An 18,707-nucleotide genomic window follows, 5' to 3' on the forward strand; every position below is an offset into this window, starting at 1 on the left:
CTTCAGGGAGGTCGGGTTGGTGACATTGGTCTGTTGAAAGACGTGTTGATGTTTCATAACATAATAAATGCTAACAAGAGCATTTCATGGCTTCCACAGAAATGTAGTGATGGATACAGTTTGTGTTCAAATCAGGAGCTGAATACTTTTTTCTTTGTGATTTGCCTCTTTACTATGACAGCCATCAGCTGATTCAAATCTCTCACCAAAGTTCATTCAAATGACAGCTGAGGCTTCATTTCATTAATGACTTGACATGAAAATGCAAAACAACATTTACTTTTTTCCATTCAAGCTTTTCTCTTCCCCATTTTGAGTTTCATGTTTGATGTTGATGTGATGTCCTTCGTCTTATTTCATCAGCAGTTTTAATTTCATCTTTAGTTTCAGCTTTCACTTCCAGCATTTCCATTTTAAATTTCCCTTTTCTCATGTCCTCACTTCACATTTTCACATCATCATTTACATTTTAAATTTCCAGTTTTAAAGTTGAGTTCAGGCCTAATTCTTCCTAGTAGGGCAGTGAAATGATCTTTTTCATTTTCTATTTGAATTATGAGCCAAAATATCTTCCGTCCAGAGGACAGTGTGACTCTGAAACTGCACCATGTTTAGATGGAAACCATCAGTGGACTAATGCTTCCTCTTCTTCATGAACCATGTATGTAGCCTGTAGTTGACTCTGTAACACAGCTGAGGTGGATGAGGAAACAAGAGATGAACTACGAGCTCAGCAGTCTGTGCATTTCTGCTCCTGGATGTGTGTGATGAACTCTCACTAGGTGTTTGTAAAGACGGCTCGTGTTTCCACTCGTACGTGCAGAAGACTTGTTGCACTTGTGGCTCCGAGCATCATCCACAGCGACTCCAGTGGAGTTTAACCAGACTGTGGAGCTCAGTGTCATCAGAGCAGGTCTGAATGAATCATCAGTGTCAGTCCTGTACAAAACAGTTCAAAATGAGCTCCACCTCAACAACTCCAACAGGAACATCATGTTTTCACATTAATGACTGAGTCACAATCATCTAATGAACTGATGACAGTAACTTGAAGGTTCCTGTAACTGTCAACAGTTGAGTCTGTTCAGGAGGAGACTCAGGACACAGAGACACTGAGGAAGCAAACCAGGAACCATACCAGAAGCCAAACCCAGGATAAAGAGGTTCAGTGAAGGTGGTGTTGAAGGTGTGGAGGTGGATCAGTGTGTCAGAGGAGACTCTGTAGAAGGACAGAGTGCCAGCAGGACAGTCCACATACACTGCTACTCTGTTAGAGAAGATGGAGGGGGAGGTGATGGATGTTGATCTGTTATTGTGTCTGACAGAGTAACCACCATAAGAGCAGTTCAGACTCCACGACTGATCATTGGCTCCAAACTCACAGTCCTCTCTGTCTCCTCTCCTGCTGATTCCTCTGTAACTCACTGATATAGAAACTCTTCCTCTCCACTTGACCTCCCAGTAACAGCGACCAGTCAGACCAGTTCTACACAGCAGCTGACGACAGTCAAACCTCTCTGGATGATCAGGATACGACTGATCCTCCTCCACACGTCTCATCTCCCTGTTGTTGTCAGACAGTTTGATCCTTCTGTTGACTGTGTTTGTGTCGACTGTGAGCTCACAGGAATCTGATGGAGAGAAAAAGACACAACACAGCTGCAGTTATTAATCTGTCATCAGTCTGATGATGACATCACACATCTGAACCAGTGATGTCACAGTCTGATGATGACATCACAGATTTGAATTCATGATGTCATCAGTGTGAAGCTGCTTTGTTTTCATGAATCAAAGTAAAAACACACTCACACTTCCTCAGACCTGGTGTCAACCATCGGACTCCAGCAGGCTCCACCCTGAAAGGAGGAGGAGGAGGAGGGGGAGGAGGAAGAGGAGGAGGGGGAAGAGGAAGAGGAGGGGGGGTGAGGAAGAGGATGGGGAGGAGGAGGAGGAGGAGAAGGAGGAGGAGGAAAAGGAGGAGGGGGGGGAAGAGGAGGAGGAGGAGGATGAGGGAGAGGAGGAGGAGGAAGAGGAGGAGAATGAGGGAAGAGGAGGAGAATGAGGGAAGAGGAGAAGGAGGAAGAGGAGGAGGAAGAGGAGGAGAAGGAGGAAGAGGGAGAGGAGGAGGAGGAGAGGAGGAGGAGGAGGAGGAGGAGGAGGAGGAGGAGGAGGGGGAGAGGAGAAGAGAAGGAGAAGAGGAGAGGAAGAGGAGGAGGAGGATGAGGTGTAGGAGGAGGAAGAGGAAAGGAGGAGCAAGAGGAGGAGGAGGAGAGGGGGAGGAGGTGAAGGAGAAGGAGGAAGAGGAGGAGGAGGATGAGGTGTAGGAGGAGGAAGAGGAGGAGGAGGAGGGGGGCGGGGGGAGGAGGGGGGGAGGGGGAGGAGGAAGAGGGGGAGGAAGAGGAGGAGGAGGAGGGGGAGGTCAGAGCAGCATGGACAGACATTATTATGACACACACAAACACACAGATACAGACAGACACACAAACACAGACACACACACAAACACACACACAGACTCACACACAAACACACAGACAGACACACAAACACACACACAGACTCACACAGACACAGACACACACAAACACAAACACACACACACACACACACACACACAGTGTTTGGATCAGAACATATCAGGATGTGAGAGGAGGCGGAGCCTCTTCTCCTGAGCTGTGGGAGGTGTCAGGGTCAGAACAGAACTCATATGAGGGGCAGTTCTCTTTTTCTTCACTTTAATCTTTATTGATATTGTCACATAGTAACAACCAACAAACACAACCAGCAGGAACATTCACTGCTTGGGAAGTGTCTTGTATTAAACACTCTCAAAAATGTGTTTGTCTGTTAATCATCATTCCAGTCCCATGTCCTCATTTTGACTCTTAAAGTGTCCATTTTGTCCATTTCCTGTCAAACTGTGCTTCTTGGAGTCTCAGTTTATGTGTCAGTGTCTCCATCACAAAGATCTCCTCGACAGCTGCAGCCATTGGATCTCCGTTGGCGGTGCTTCCTCACCTCCTTGCCTGGTGATTGCTTTGTTGCTTGCTACTAGCAGTATTTTAATCAGATATACATCATGTGCCAAAACCTTTTCCTTCCACAGTTTACATAAGTGGAGCACCAAACTACTTTTGGGACCTCTTATCCTAATATTAGCTGCAGTACCTTACATACCATTTCCCACAATACACTTATTTTGTTACATCTCCAGAGAACATGGTCAGACCCACATTCTCACATTCATTTCACATCTGTCCCTCTCCTTTCCTGGTTTTGGGATGATTGAAATGATTGCTTCTGCCCACGTTGGTGGTATTTTGCTTTCTTTGAGGGTCCAGTTAAAAGAGGTCTGCAGGGCTGGTAACAGTTCCTCCTTATAAATCTTATACCATTCTGCAGGGTAGCCATCGCTCCCTGGAGATGTATTGAATTTATTGCTTGGATAATGTCTTCCCTTGTAATGTCTGCTGTGAGTCTTTCATTTTGGTAAGTGCCAATCGACGGAAGATCAAGTTGATTTAAGAAGGTCCTCATTTCTTCTTCATTTGCAGCAGTTGGTTGTGTATATAGATTTTCACAGAACCTCTGGAATACTCTTTCTATATCTTCTGGTTCATTTATCGTCTCGTTGGTGTTTGGGTCCTTAATTTTATGTTTGCTATTTATTGCTTGCTGTTTTCGTATTCGTTTTGCTAGGAGTTTTGTTGCTCTGGGACCAGTTTCATAATAATTTGGCTTCAAAAATATGATCTTCTTTCCACATTCATCCAACTTTATCTCATTTATCTTTGTTTTAGTATCCTTAATTTGTTTATATATTTTTGGGTCGTTTGTTTGATGATATTGTTGCTGTAATTCTCTCAATCTTATGGAGTGGTTCTGGTACGCTTCTCTTCTAAGTCTTTTTATTAAAGTGGTTTTAGCTATTAACTTTCCCCGGACAACCACTTTTAGGGCATCCCAAACAATATATGAGTCGACTTCTCTATTGTCCTCCATATAATGCCTAATTTCCTTTTTTAATTCTTCCACCAAACAGAGTTATTATAACTAAGGTTCAGGAACTGGACCACGCCACTCCTCCTCGCTGATCTGCCACTCAGGCCGAGCCAATCAAACCGCCCGTGACTCATCAACCTAACCACCCATGACTCATCAACCTAACCACCCGTGACTCATCAACCTAACCACCCGTGCCGCATTAACTCAACCACCTACGTCGCCCTGATTCAATCACCTGTGAAATCTATATATGCAAGTCTAACCATTTCTCTCCCGTTCGCCTCAAGTTCTTACAACCCTCCCCCCCAGACCCTCTCCTTCTCCACTAGCCTCTCTCACAGGATCACCGGCAGCCCAGCCTTCCACATCACCATCCCACGGCAAGAAGATCCTCCACAACAGGGACCCAGGCCATGCCAGCACAGGAATCCTATCCTTTCCTAAATCTTCTACCAATTTAAATAAACCACCTTAACATTAAACTGTGGCGTGGTCTTGTGAGTGAACCCTTTATTATTCAGTATTCCTACATTAAGTCTCCAGATTGTTTGTCTTTTTCTGGCATTTAGATGTATTTTTAAAAACAGGCTGTTATGATCTGATATATCTGCCCCTCCAGTTTTACACTCGGACACTCTGTACCTATCACCTATATTTAGAAAGAAGTTATCAGTTCTTGAGTGTACATTGTGTGTTGCTGAATAATGTGTGAAATCTTTTTCAAGGGGGTTGAGATTCCTCCAGATGTCGATCATTCCCATTTCTTCTAAGGACAGCTTTACTAATTCTGACATCTGTTTTTAATTTCCTTTTAAACTGGTTGTAAACTGGATTTTTCAACATTTTGGCATCTGCACCAAAGGATACGTGATGTTTGTCTGTGTTACTAACTGGCTGTAAAGCCCAACCTCATCATGCATTACATGTTTCAGTGTTCAAAGTGAGAGGAAAACATCTGTATTGAAAGTGAACAAAATGTCATAGCTGTATTTTTAAACATTTTGGTATAAGTGTTATAAAATCTGCATGATAAAACTGACATATGTGTTCTGGGGGGAAATAGCTCTAAACTAACACTGCAGCGTTTCTATCATGTTTTTTTTTCTGAAATAAAATGTGGGCAGCCAAGAGTGGATGTGAACTTGTGACAGGAAAAATGTCACGTATGCTTTAATGGAGCTAGCTTCATTTTGTTTACATTCAGAACTTACATTGGGTCTCCAACTTAGGACATCGTAGAGTCTAATCTTCTGCTACTTAACACATCCCTCTAGCCCTCGGACCTGGTGAAATATTAACCTAGTCTGTCACATCATATGGCCAACTATAAAGATGCAATCTGCCTGTTCCCAGCATTAGCACAACACTTTGCGATAGTTAGCTGTGACGACATATGCTAAATGTAACGTCTCTTTCACATTAGCAAGTGGCTGACATGTCTGGGTGCGTTTTGAGATGCCTGATGAAATTCAACGTTGCATCATTTATCCTGGTGCCACACACGTTACATGTAGCTGTTCACTTATTTCCACTGTGCACGAAGTTATTGTAACCAAAAGTAATGATAAAAGGCACAACTCCGGGAGGACTGATGTCAATGCATTTTTTGATCTGTGAATGTGCGCACATAGTGCATGCAAAACGTTGCACATTATGGCAAAGGGGACATGCAGCTTGTCATATGTTTCCCGAACGTATATGCACTAATAAAATGAAATAGAAATACATGAATGAATTGAAATTTTTTTAAAATGTAATACAGGTTGTTCACGAGTCTTGAAGCTCGAGTCCGAGTCAAGTCTGAAGTCTTTTGTGGTGGAGTCGCAAGTCAAGTCTGAAGTCACTGTTTGTGTGACTTAAGTGCGACTGGAGTCAAAGTCTCAGACTAGAGTCCCCATCTCTGGGAGGTACATATACATTTATCAACGTGACAGATTCAGTCTCTAGTTTTCCCTTGACTAGTACACATCTTCCCTCTTTATCCTTCATTTCCTTTTCACTAACAAATGTAGTTGTAATTGGAATTAGTATCATAACTCCTCTTTTATGTCCTTGTTTATATGAAATGTAATATGAATTTTTAAAATCAAACCAAAGAACCTTTTCATGTTCTGCTTGGGACCGGTGGGTTTCCTGTAACAATATGACATGCTGTTTTTCTTTTTTCAATTTTGTTCAGACCATTCCTCTCTTCTGGTGTATTTAGACTATTTACATCGAAGGACATTATTGTTAGATTGTTACTTACCCTTCTGCTTCAATAATGTGTGTGCATCTTTTACCAAGCAGCTGAACATAAACGTGAACAAAAACAAAATTATGAGTACTGTGAACTATATGGGACTTCCATATGGGGGTTATTCTTCTCTTCTCCCCCAAGTCCCTGTTGGTGGGTGGATAGGAAATCCTCTTCTGTGAGGGCCCATCCATAGACCCAGAGCTATGTCCGTATAACGGCGTCAACCCCAGTCTGGACCTGTCCAACCTCGTTGGTGTTTTATATATGATGAAGTCAAATAAATGAAGCTGTCCGTATTATCTTGCAGTGCTGTTACTTCTTTCATTATCGGGGCGTCAGTTGTCAGGTCTCCTCTGATATCCTTGCAACTTTTCCTTCGCCCGCTGTGCCGCCACATCCTGCCTGGACCCATCGCCTCCTGCTGGTTGCCATCCCAGGGCGACACGGGTCCACTCCTCCACAAGTCCCAAGTCTTCACTCGTGCTCGTTCACTCCTCGTACTCGTTCACTCGTGAGTCAATCCCCTTGCTTTCATGTCCTCAGCTGCGTCCCGCTCGTTGTCGTAGCTCTTCATGCCGTTATTCCAATGGATTCTTATTTTCAGTTAATGGGGTTTGAAAACAAATGCCCCTCTCCTTCAGTATCTTCTTAATATTTTGGTACATTTTGTGTTTTTGGACAACCTCGCTGGGGTAGTCGTGGTCAAAATTGTTTTTTTTGTCGCCCACCTGCAACCCCTTCTTTTCCCATACTTTCTGTAGGACCATCTCCTTAGTTTCAAACTGAAGGAATTAACTATTATTGATCTCAGAGCATCTCCTGGATTCAATTTTCGTGAGAGAGCTCTGTGGGTGCATTGGATTTGCAGATTGGCTCCGTTGAAGAGCCGCAACTCTTTTTTAAGTAGTTGATCCAGGTAGTCAGTGACAGAACTTTCTTCTGTGTCCTTAAGGACAAAAATCTGGACATTGTTCCTCCACTACCTCATTTCTAGATCCGGTATTTTGTCCTGCATCTGGCGTGTTTGTTTTTCCATCTTCTCTAGAAAATAATTTGCCACCATGCTGTGCTCTTCCAACTCCGCTTTGTGAGTCTGGGCTTCGGTTATGATCGTTTTTTGTTCCTGTAGTTCCTTGTTACTTTCCGAAAGTGTGCGTTCAATATCTCGTCTGAGGGTGGCGATTTCTTGTCTCATCTCGCTTTTAAATTCAACTTTAAATGTTATCAGTTTGTTACGGAGTTCCTGCTTGAGGTCTCTTATATCTCTACCAATGCTAGCAAGTCTTTCTGCCTGATCCAGCTAAAAGCTAAGCATCCGACCAGTTCTCTTTGCCTCAGGTGTTAACAGGAAGGTAGAGAGGCTGACAGTTACTGTCCAGTCAAACATCAAAGGGTCACTGCTTTGGTGAAGACATGATCAACACCTGTCATGAAGTGTAACAGCTGTTCTGTTGTAAGCTGACAGTATATAAGTCAGGACAGTGTGAAGACTGCAGAGACACTGTGGCTCTTCTCTCTGTGCTGCAGGTATTAAAGAGACAATTTCCCTCACAACACACACACCTCGTTATGTCTTTTGATAGAGCTAGGCTAGCAGTTTCCCCCTGCTTCCAGTCTTTGTGCTAAGCTAGGCTAACCATGTCCTGGACTTCTCTCTGTACAGAGATGAAGCTGATTCTATCCTGGTGAAGAGGACAGAAAGGGATTTTTCTCAAAATGACAGACAGCTCCTTTAACATGCAGAGATCTGCTCAAACTCAGTTATTACCAAGAAACAATGATCATGTTTGTTCCTGGAGATGTTCTCCTCCTACACAAGTATCTCCTCTTCATGTTGAACCAGTGTTCATGTTCTGATAAAAGGAAAAAGGCTTCTTACATGTGTCACTGTTCATATCACACTCATACTCATCAGACTCTTCCTCCTCCATCACACTGACTCTTGATACCTGAGAGTGTCCAGTCTCCAGTCTGGATCCTTCAGTCCAGCCGACAGCAGCTTCACTCCCGAGTCTCCTGGATGATTGTAGCTCAGGTCCAGCTCTCTCAGATGGGAGGGGTTGGAGCTCAGAGCTGAGGCCAGAGAAGCACAGCCTTCCTCTGTGATCAGACAGCCTGACAGCCTGCAGACACACAGAACAACACACATGGCAGATCATCTGAGGAGACAGATGAGTCAGATACAAGAACAGACTGTCTCCAAATAAATTAACCCTTCTCCTCATTAACTAATCATCAGTAAACAGAGGCTGCAGAGGCTGATAAGTATATGTTTCACTTCTCATAATAACAGTAAACATCTCTATTTTTTTGTGCTTCAGCAAAACACCAAATAATCTTCTCCATCCCCTGAAAAGGATCCATCCCAGCAGTAGCGAATCTTCAAGGCCTTCAAGGTATTCAGAGACGGCCCTGGAATCCTCAGATGAAAAAGAAACGTATCTTATTAATTCTATAAATAAAACAAAATTACGGCGACTTGTTTCTGTAGATTTCTGTCCATAAACTGAGCGGTTTTGTGTTGGAAGAAATTCAACCAATCAGATATTTTTCTACGGTGTCTCTGGGGAGAATATCCTCCATCCAGGGTATTCTATTTCCTTTATAGAATGCCCTGACATTAAATGTAATGAGAGTGTACATTTGGATTGACAATTTGATCAACCAATCATATTTGGATTTGTAGCCAATGGGCGTATTCTTTCAGATTTTCTACGGCTCCAGGGTATTCTTGAAGGCCCACTTGCTTAGTCACGCGAGACCTAGCTTAACTAGCGAGTTGTTTCTTTATGTTATTCTTTCTATTTTTATCTCAATAAACTACAATCTAAAGTTTTAACACTGATCCCGGTGGCTTCTTCAGGCTTCAGGATATTCTTCATATTGGCAGAATTATCAAATTATATATTATGATGAATATTGATAGTGATCAATATGGAAAACAATGATTTAGATAATATGTTTTTGCCATATCTCACAGCCCTTCTTTGCTGTATGATATGTTTGTTTTTCTTGAGATGACTTTTGGTCCAGATACAAATTCAGAATATTTGACACTGTCCCTGATAATAATAATTTAACAACAAAAGCATAAACAAGAGAAAATGATGAAAAATCATTGTGGAAAGTCATTCTCTGAGTCTGGACACTACCTCCACAGTAAAGTTATACGTCTTTTGACAAAGTAAATGAACAGACACATTACTACAGGTTAGCTGGCTGTCTACTTATATAAATCAGATTTGAAATGGTCATCAGTTGAATGGGTTAATGAATCCTGACCTTAGACTCTCCAGTGTACAGTCAGGACTCTTCAAACCAACAGACAGCAGCTTCACTCCTGAATCCTTCAGGTTGTTGTTACTCAGGTCCAGCTCTCTCAGACTGGAGGACTGAGAGCTGAGAACTGAGGACAGAGCTTCACAGCTTCTCTCCGACAGGTTACAGCCACTCAGCCTGGAGAGACAACAGCAAGGAAACAAATAATGCATTTTCATTCATATCTCTTGCTGAAAAACAGCAGATAGTATATATTCATCAATAACTTCTACTTACAGAGCTTTGTTGGAGGCTTTGACCACTGGCAGCAGCCTCAGAAGAGCCTCCTCTGAAGCAGAGAATTTCTTCAGGTCAAACACGTCCAGATCTTCTTCTGATGACAGCAAGATGAAGACCAGAGCTGACCACTGAGCAGGAGACAGTTTATCTGAGGAGAGACATCCTGAACTCAGGTTCTGTTGGATCTCCTCCACTAGAGAACGATCATTCAGTTCATTCAGACAGTGGAACAGATTGATGCTTCTCTCTGGAGACAGATTCTCACTGATCTTCTTCTTGATGAACTGGACTGTTTTCTGATTGGTCTGTGAGATACTTCCTCTCTGTGTCAGCAGACCTCGTAGGAGATTCTGATTGGTCTGCAGAGAAAGACCCAGGAAGAAGCGGAGGAACAAGTCCAGGTGTCCATTTGGACTCTGTAAGGCCTCGTCCACAGCACTCAGGTAGAGGTGTGTCTCTGCAGATTCTTCTGTTCTTGTTTCAGATGTCTTGGATCTTGTTTGTTCTTCTGCCAGCAGATTGACTCCAGAGTTGATGAATGTCAGACGGACATGAAGAGCAGCCAGAAACTCCTGAACACTCAGATGGACGAAGCAGAACACCTTGTCCTGGTACAGTCCTCTCTCCTCTTTAAAGATCTGTGTGAACACTCCTGAGTACACTGAGGCTGCTCTGATATTGATGCCACACTCTGTCAGGTCTGGTTCATAGAAGATCAGGTTTCCTTTCTGCAGCTGATCAAAAGCCAGTTTTCCCAGAGACTCAATCATCTTTCTGCTCTCTGGAGTCCAGTGTGGATCTGTCTCAGCTCCTCCATCATACTTGACGTTCTTCACTTTGGACTGAACCACCAGGAAGTGGATGTACATTTCAGTCAGGGTCTTGGGCAGTTCTCCTCCCTCTCTGGTCACCAACACATCCTCCAGAACTGTAGCAGTGATCCAGCAGAAGACTGGGATGTGGCACATGATGTGGAGGCTTTGTGATGTCTTGATGTGGGAGATGATTCTGCTGGCCTGCTCCTCATCTCTGAATCTCTTCCTGAAGTACTCCTCCTTCTGTGGGTCAGTGAACCCTCTGACCTCTGTCACCATGTCAACACACCCAGGAGGGATCTGATTGGCTGCTGCAGGTCGTGTGGTTATCCAGAGGCGAGCAGAGGGAAGCAGGTTTCCCCTGATGAGGTTTGTCAGCAGCACATCCACTGAGGTGGACTCTGTAACATCAGTCAGGATCTCAGTGTTGTGGAAGTCCAGAGGAAGTCGACACTCATCCAGACCATCAAAGATGAACACAACCTGGAACTCTTCAAAGCTGCAGATTTCTTTGGTTTCAGTGAAGAAGTAATGAACAAGTTCCACCAAGCTGAACTTTTTCCCTTTCAGCACATTCAGCTCTCTAAAAGTGAATGGAAATGTGAACTGTATGTCCTGGTTGGTTATGTCTTCAGCCCAGTCCAGAGAGAACTTTTGTGTTAAGACTGTTTTCCCGATGCCAGCCACTCCCTTTGTCATCACTGTTCTGATTGGTTCATTTCTTCCAGGTGAGGCTTTAAAGACGTCTTCTTGTCTGATTTTTGTTTCTGGTCTGTCTGGTTTCCTGGATGCCGTTTCAATCTGTCTGACCTCATGTTCATCATTGACCTCTGCAGTCCCTCCCTCTGTGATGTAGAGCTCTGTGTAGATCTGATTAAGAAGGGTTGGGTTTCCTGCTTTAGCGATCCCCTCAAACACACACTGGAACTTCTTCTGAAGGTTAGATTTGAGTTTACGTCGACAAACTGGAGCAAGATGTCCTGATTGAGCAAAAGACAAATAAGATTCATTAATAAATTATAGATTAAATATTTCAACATTTTACTTCCTCAAAGAATCAATATATGAAGATATTTTTGTATAGATATTTTCTGTAGAGACTTCAGTAAACTTCTCATTGATACAACATGTTAAATCTTTATAGAAATCCTCTTACTGCTCTGCAGACAGTCAGCCAGATCCTCCTGCTTCATTCTCCTCAGGAAGTTCAGTGTGATCTTCAGAAATGCCTCTCTGCTGCTCCTCTTCTGCTCTTCATCTTCACCATCCAACACCTCCTCATCCTCATTCTGACTCTCTAAGCCTTCTGGGTAATCTGAACTCAGAGCCTTCTGGCTCTTCCTCAGCTCGTTCTTCACGAAACTGACAATGTTGTCCTCCAGCAGCTGGAACAGAATATTATATGAATGAGACGATCAAACTAAAATCATGGAACCAAACATCAGATCCATGTTGGACAGACTGACAACCCACTCATGTATTAAGCTGAATGGAGATTATCATGAACACAACAGATGTAAAAGTAGTTGTTGAACTCTGATTCCAAAAAAGTTAGGATGTCGTGTTAAACATATATAAAACTAAATGCAATGATTTCAGAGACGATGTTTTTAATGTTGAGCAGGAGTCTCATCATCACTGATTTTTGCAAATGTATATTATTCTGCATTTCATGGCAGCAACAGGCAACAAGTTATGACAGGGGCAACTAAAGACTAAAGTTGCAGCAAAATGCTCCTAAAACACCTGTTTGGATCATTCCACAGGTAAACAGGCTAACTGGTAACAGGGGACTGTATCATGATTGGGTATAAAAAGGACATCCACGAAAGGCTCAGTCGTTTACAAGAAATGACGGGGCGAGGTTCACCACTTCAAACTGCGAGGACAAACAGTCTTCTACAGTCCGTTGTAGCCACTTGTGGACACCAGTGGTAACAAACTGGAGTAGGAGGCCTTTCGGGCTTGGTTAGCCCAGGGGTCTCCTGAAGCAGACAGGCCCGAAGTACTCGCTATGAGGATCAGCACCACAATTCATGACCATCACCTACGGTCATCAATTGTGGGTAGTGACTGAAAGAATAAGATCACAGATGCAAGTGGCCGATGACTTTCCTCTGTAGACTGGCATATCTGATTTGACTTGGGAATGACTGGGGATCCCCAGGATGAGCTGGAAAGAGTTACTGGGAGAAGGACTAAGCAGGATACAGTACTTAGCCTGCTGCCACCCGACCCTGGAATAGCGGACACAGATGGATGCATTCTGTTTTTATCTACCTTTTTCACATTGTCCTACCTTTGTCTTGAATCAGGGTTGTACATGCACATACCATAAATATTGAGTCTAGGTGTGTTTGATGTTGCTGAGCAGACTGACCACTGGGAGCCTCTGAGCTCTCCTGCTCGACTCTGTGGAGGAATCATGAAGAATTACTAGAGATGCACCGATCGAACAGCCAGGGACTAGAATCAGCCAGTGTTTATCATGACAGGCTATGACCGGTGACCGGTCGGTCACATTTACACACATGCCTCATGTTCAATGGATCAGATATATTTCTCTGTTATGATTTAAAGCATTTTATATCTACTGAACTTATTTGGACAGATCTACATGGTCAGTAAATGAAATAGTTAATCACTCTAAAACGGCATGTTGAAGAATCCTTGAGCAAGATACTGAACCCCAAATTGTTCCTGATGAGCAGTTGACACCTCACATGGCAGCTTCTGTCATCGAGTGTGAATGTGTGAATGTGACAAGTGTTGTAAAGCACTTTGAGCGGTCAGTAGACTGGAAAAACACTATAGAAATGCAAGTCCATTTACCATTTACCAGAGGCAAAGTGAAACTTCAGGTTCTCCTGAATAACATGATGTATGACACTTGATGCTGACTGATAGAGTGAGGGAGGTAAAATAAGATAAATACAGGAGAGTCAGGAGAGTTCTGAACCATCCAGACCTCTGAGGTCGTCAGGTAGAGGTCTGCTTTCAGTCCCTAGAGTCAAAACTAAACATGGAGGAACAGCGTTCAGTTATTATGCTCCACATATCTGGAACAAACTCCCAGAAAACTGCAGGTCTGCTCCAACTCTCACCTCTTTTAAATCAAGGCTGAAGACCTTTCTGTTTGCCACTGCCTTTCACTGAAGCAATTTTAAGGCTTTGAACTGCACTGTGACTTTTATTTTCTATTCTTGTCTCTTTTTTTTTTTTTTTTAAATTGAATAGTAATTTTTGCTTGATTTCTGTTGATCATTGTGATAGTTGGGCAACTCGGACCAATTCAGGGCAGAGTAATACCGGGTTCTGGGAACGCCGGAGCTAATAGGAAGAAAAGGTGCTTTTTCCTATTAAGGTGTTTTTACCGCTGGATTGGTGCCAACTCAGGGCCGAGTGGAACTGAGTGGAGACAAGGGGTCTCTTAAGGTTATCACCGCTGGTTGGCTGCTTTTTTTCAGAATTTGTAGCGTAAACAAACTGAATTCACGGTGACGACCGGGTCTTAAGGTTAAATATAAAGTGCGATGGGACAAGTGACAAGTAGAACAATAGGAGGCAAATCCAGCAAAAACCAGGAAGCTGGCGGAGGAAAGATTTCTTAACTTGTTTTAATGTTTTGTTTTAATGTATTTTAAATGTTTTTAATGTAATTTTTATGCGCCTGTAAAGCACTTTGAGTTGCCTTGTGTCTGAATTGTGCTATATAAATAAACTTGACTTGCCTTATGTTACTACGACCATCTTCTTGTTCTCTTCACAGAAGAGTTGTTCCACACTGTGAAAAGCTGGTTAGCAGCTACGAGTCAAGATAATCATCCAATTAAAATAGTGATTCTGAGCTGTGACGCTGGAAGTGACCAGTGGAAACACTGAAAACTCAATTATGATAGTATGGTAATCTGACATATTGGGCTGTGATACTTGAATATATCAAACATATTCAATAAATCACCACAAGTCAAAGTGTTGCTGACAACATTGAATCAGATGGTTTCCCCTGACAGTAACGTGTTGATGGTACTGCTGATCACACCGTGAATCAACAGTTCAGTCTGAGTTCTGTACAGACTTCAGTTTACTGTGTTGGTTCAGCAGCTTGTCTGGTTTGGGCCGTTCAGCTCTTGTTGACCTCTATAATACTGTGGACAACAATGCACAGCTCACACAAGCTAATACGATGCTACTTGTTCAGCACAAACTGGTGAGTCACAATAAACTTGCAGCAGGTGAAGTGAGTGACACATGATGAAAACCAGAGAGAAACCCAGAGAGAAGTGGATCAAACAAACCTGAGGATGATTTCACACTGAACTGTGTCAAATGAAGGACACAACTTCTTCTCTGAGCTACATGTTAGCAAACAGGAACAAGTTGGTCTGGTTGTTTCTGTCACACAATAAAATGTATTTTTCTCTTTTAGCTTGTTTGACACGCCGCACATGTTTGAGCTGAGGTAAAGGTTTGCACTGTCTCCTCTTTGAGCTCGGGCAGGAAATAATGATACATAACATTCTTCTCTGCATCGACAGACTCCTTCAAATCAACACTGGAAAATGATGATTTGATGGAGGAACTCTGTGGAATCAGGGTTAGCCTTCGTTAGCAGATAGCATCTGTTAGCCTCGGTGAAATGTGTTTTATACTCAGGCAGTCATCAGACAACAGGCAGAACGAGTGTGTGGAGGAAAAGTTCAACTGGAGAGCAGAGCTGCAGACTGGTTATACTGGGCAGCTTTCAGATGTGACAATATAAATGTGAGTGAAGAAGAACGATGCTGAAAACAAACTGACAGCTTTAAAAAACTTCTCTGGATAATTAACAGTTAAAACATGAAGCAGTCACATTTTAATGATATTAACAGCTTACCTCTGTGCAGCAGAGGCCTGTTCTCCTTTAAAGTCAATGAGGCGATGGTTTGACCAGTCACTCTTAAAGGACACACAGCTGGGCTCAGGTCCAGGTCCAGGTCCAGGTCCAGGTCCAGGTCCAGGTCCAGGTCCAGGTCCAGGTCCAGCAGAGTCTGGTCTCCTATAGATCCTGTTAGACAGAGAGGAAGACCACCAGGGATTGAAATTCTCTTTTTATTCTTCAGACACAGAAGCTGCTGGAGAAACTAGCAGCTATCTACAAGAAAAGGATCAACACACCAGAGTTCAATAAAACATGAAGCTGAATGATTTCAGTCTGTGGATCATCGCTTCATTTTCTCATCAAATATTGAACCAAACCAGAACAAAGTCACTGATTTACTGAATCCTGTCAAACAAGAGGTAAAAAAAACAGTCCTTCAAGACACACAGCTGGTTCAGAACCAGGTTCTAGTTCCAGTTCAGCAGAATCTGGGGTCTTGTTTATAAAAGTTGCGTACTTACGTCACAGGGCTGAAAAAGGCGTACGCCACTTTCTACACAGAACTTGTGATGTGTAAAAACAAAGCTGAAGGAAGAGCTGAGTGAACTAAACTGTAAGTTAACTCTGACCCATGCCTACACACATTTTGAAGACGAGGAAAACTTCAAATGACAGACTGTGAGCTGGTGAATTGTAGCCACAGAGTAGAAATTCAATTAAATTTGAGCCTCTCACACATTTAATTTCCCGTCAGAACGATGCTGAAAACAAACTGATATATATGTTTGACACGCCACACATATAGATATATAAGGTGATATTAACAGCTTACCTCTGTGCAGCAGAGGGCTGTTCTCCTTTAAAGTCAATGAGGCGATCGTATGACTTGTCACTCTTAAAGGACACACAGCTGGGCTCAGGTCCAGGTCCAGGTCCAGGTCCAGGTCCAGGTCCAGCAGAGTCTGGTCTCTGCTGTTCTGGGCTTTAACACAATACACACAGAGCAGGTAGACCTCAAAGGAGCTTTACTGTGTTTATATGTGGCGGACCCTGCCACCTTTCTACCTTCAAACAGTGTTGTGGGACCTTGTTTTCCTCTGAGAGCAGCTGGTTTATTCACTGATGGAAACACTTTGTATTATTAGCTCATTAATATTGTAAATATCAAAGTGTCACTTTGAATTTCTTCTATAAAACTACACTGAGCTGCTTTAAGATGTTCATTAAAACAAATGCAGAATCAGATCATACAAGACATTTGAAAACAGGTAGAGATGGTGGTCTCACCTCTGAGCTTCATGCTCCCCACACAGACTGGTTTTAGAGGGAGGGACTCTCTCCTCTCTGTCCTCACACTGATTCATGCTGCTCAGCTCACACACACTGTCGTCTGCAGAGGAAACACAGATCATTCATCTGCACATCAGCTCAATATTAACAGGCAACTATTCATTTCAACAGCAGCGGGCGTTGGTGATTAGCTGCAGGGTTGTGGGGCAGTGTGGGATGGTCCCTCCATAGTTTGTGTGATGTAACGTCGTGAACTTTAACCCCCACAGATCCAGAGGGTGACAGTATGCATCTCAAATCAGTCTGTCAAACTGAACAACGCAGGTGACGCTGCTATGTTGCTCTGCTACCAGCAGGCAGGTCCTTCGAGCGATCGATGATCCTAATCGACAAATTAAAAATAATATGAAACAACCAGGATGTGAAGCCGATCATAAGATCAGTTTTAAACTGAAGCACAAGACCAAAGTGAGAGAACACAAGTGAAGCATCATGTTAGACTCTATTCTTTGTGTCTCTGCTGATTCATGCTGCTGATCACATCGACAGTTTACATCACTGGCCGCCGCAACGTCACGTCAGGTTGCGTTTGTCCAAAGCTGATCGTGCTTCACCTTTCTAGCTGCAGCTGGCTTGGGTCAGAACCGTTAGCTGATCTTTAACAGTGTCGGTTGGTAATGTTTTCAGTTTGAGAGTCATCACAGCAAAATGTGGTCCTGGAGACGTCTTTGTAACCGGATATACCACCAAGTTCGATGATGGCCGTGGTCCAAGCAAGAGGGCTGAGATCAGGGGGGTGGCCCCCTTACACTTTACGCCTCGGGCCCATCCTTGTTCTGATGCGGTCCTGAGATGCGGCTGAGATCAAAACGAGGCTGAGCTGTAAGATGGGTGTGGTCCCACAGTGAGTACTGAGTACTGATGTAGTAATAGTAACGAATAGTCCTGGGGGAGGACGTGGACGTGTTGACAGGCTGCGTGAGCCCGGCTCAACATCCCTCTAGTTTAACTCATGCAAATGTGCTGTCTGCATGTTTTCATGTCTCAGCTGTTGGTTTCTGCTTCATGTCAGATTGAAGATCAACTGAACTGATAAATCATCAGATTAAATGATTGACAGACACTTTAATGAATGTAGACTCTTGTTATTAACAGCAGCAGAGCAGCTTCTTCTGTGGTTTCACCGATCAGTAGCTACACTGTGTGATTCTGCAGCTTGTATCAATGTTTGAATTAAAACACTAATTACTTCATTTAGCCGTCGTCCACATTTAAAGTGTCCACAAAATAATACTAGTTGAAGCCTCTGACAGTTTCTATGTGTCAGCGGGAGGTGAGCGGCTTGTCTCCACCTCCTCCACTGGCTCACTGAGACAGGACAGTCAGTGTCCAGTCGTCAGTTAGTGGGTCTACACAGTCAGGACAGCTGTCGATAAACTGACTCCACTTTCAGGCTGTGTCCAAATTCAGGGGCTGCAGCCTTCAAGGACGCGGCCTTTGCGGCCCATGGAGGCCGGGTCCTTCGGAGAGACCTTGAAGGCCGCGTCCACCGTTGTTAAATGGGACGGTCCAGCCTTCGGAGTATTTCCTGGTTGCGTCACCAGGTGTTCATGCATTAAAGTTTGTTTTGGTTCAAATCTATCAAACGTGTACATTTATTTATGTGTGTACAATGTGTCAAATCTAAATTGAATTATCAACATTACAAATAAACATTAACCCATTGGTGAATAACAACTATATTTACCATAGCATTACCAGTGTCACGTATTTTAACTGAAAGTTAAACTTTGGAGGTTTTATAGTCTCTTGAAGTTTAACATATCTGGCGTTGGATGTTCAAATGAGTTAGAACCGAGTATAAACCCATTACTTAAATTTAAATGTCATGTCTGCGCCACTTGATGTCGCCATTTTCTCTTGCTTCCTCTTCTGT

The 18,707-nt window shown here is 43.2% G+C and overlaps 1 protein-coding gene across 1 annotated transcript; it reads right to left on the minus strand.

Moving 5' to 3' along the window:
- Nucleotides 1–615: 615 nt before the first annotated feature.
- LOC141011127 (protein NLRC3-like) lies at nucleotides 616–16,889 on the minus strand. The gene is made up of 10 exons (XM_073484364.1): nucleotides 16,769–16,889; nucleotides 16,416–16,463; nucleotides 15,497–15,646; nucleotides 12,954–13,032; nucleotides 11,777–12,005; nucleotides 9,803–11,600; nucleotides 9,530–9,703; nucleotides 8,197–8,370; nucleotides 1,813–1,859; nucleotides 616–1,631 (listed from the first exon to the last, which is right to left on the minus strand). The coding sequence occupies exons 1-10, from the start codon at nucleotides 16,843–16,845 to the stop codon at nucleotides 1,027–1,029; spliced, it is 3,381 nt and encodes a 1,126-aa protein (XP_073340465.1). The 5' UTR covers nucleotides 16,846–16,889; the 3' UTR covers nucleotides 616–1,026.
- Between the last annotated feature and the right edge of the window lie 1,818 nt (nucleotides 16,890–18,707).

The sequence above is a fragment of the Pagrus major genome, chromosome 16 (assembly GCF_040436345.1).
Source record: "Pagrus major chromosome 16, Pma_NU_1.0".
In the NCBI taxonomy this organism is placed as follows: domain Eukaryota; kingdom Metazoa; phylum Chordata; class Actinopteri; order Spariformes; family Sparidae; genus Pagrus; species Pagrus major.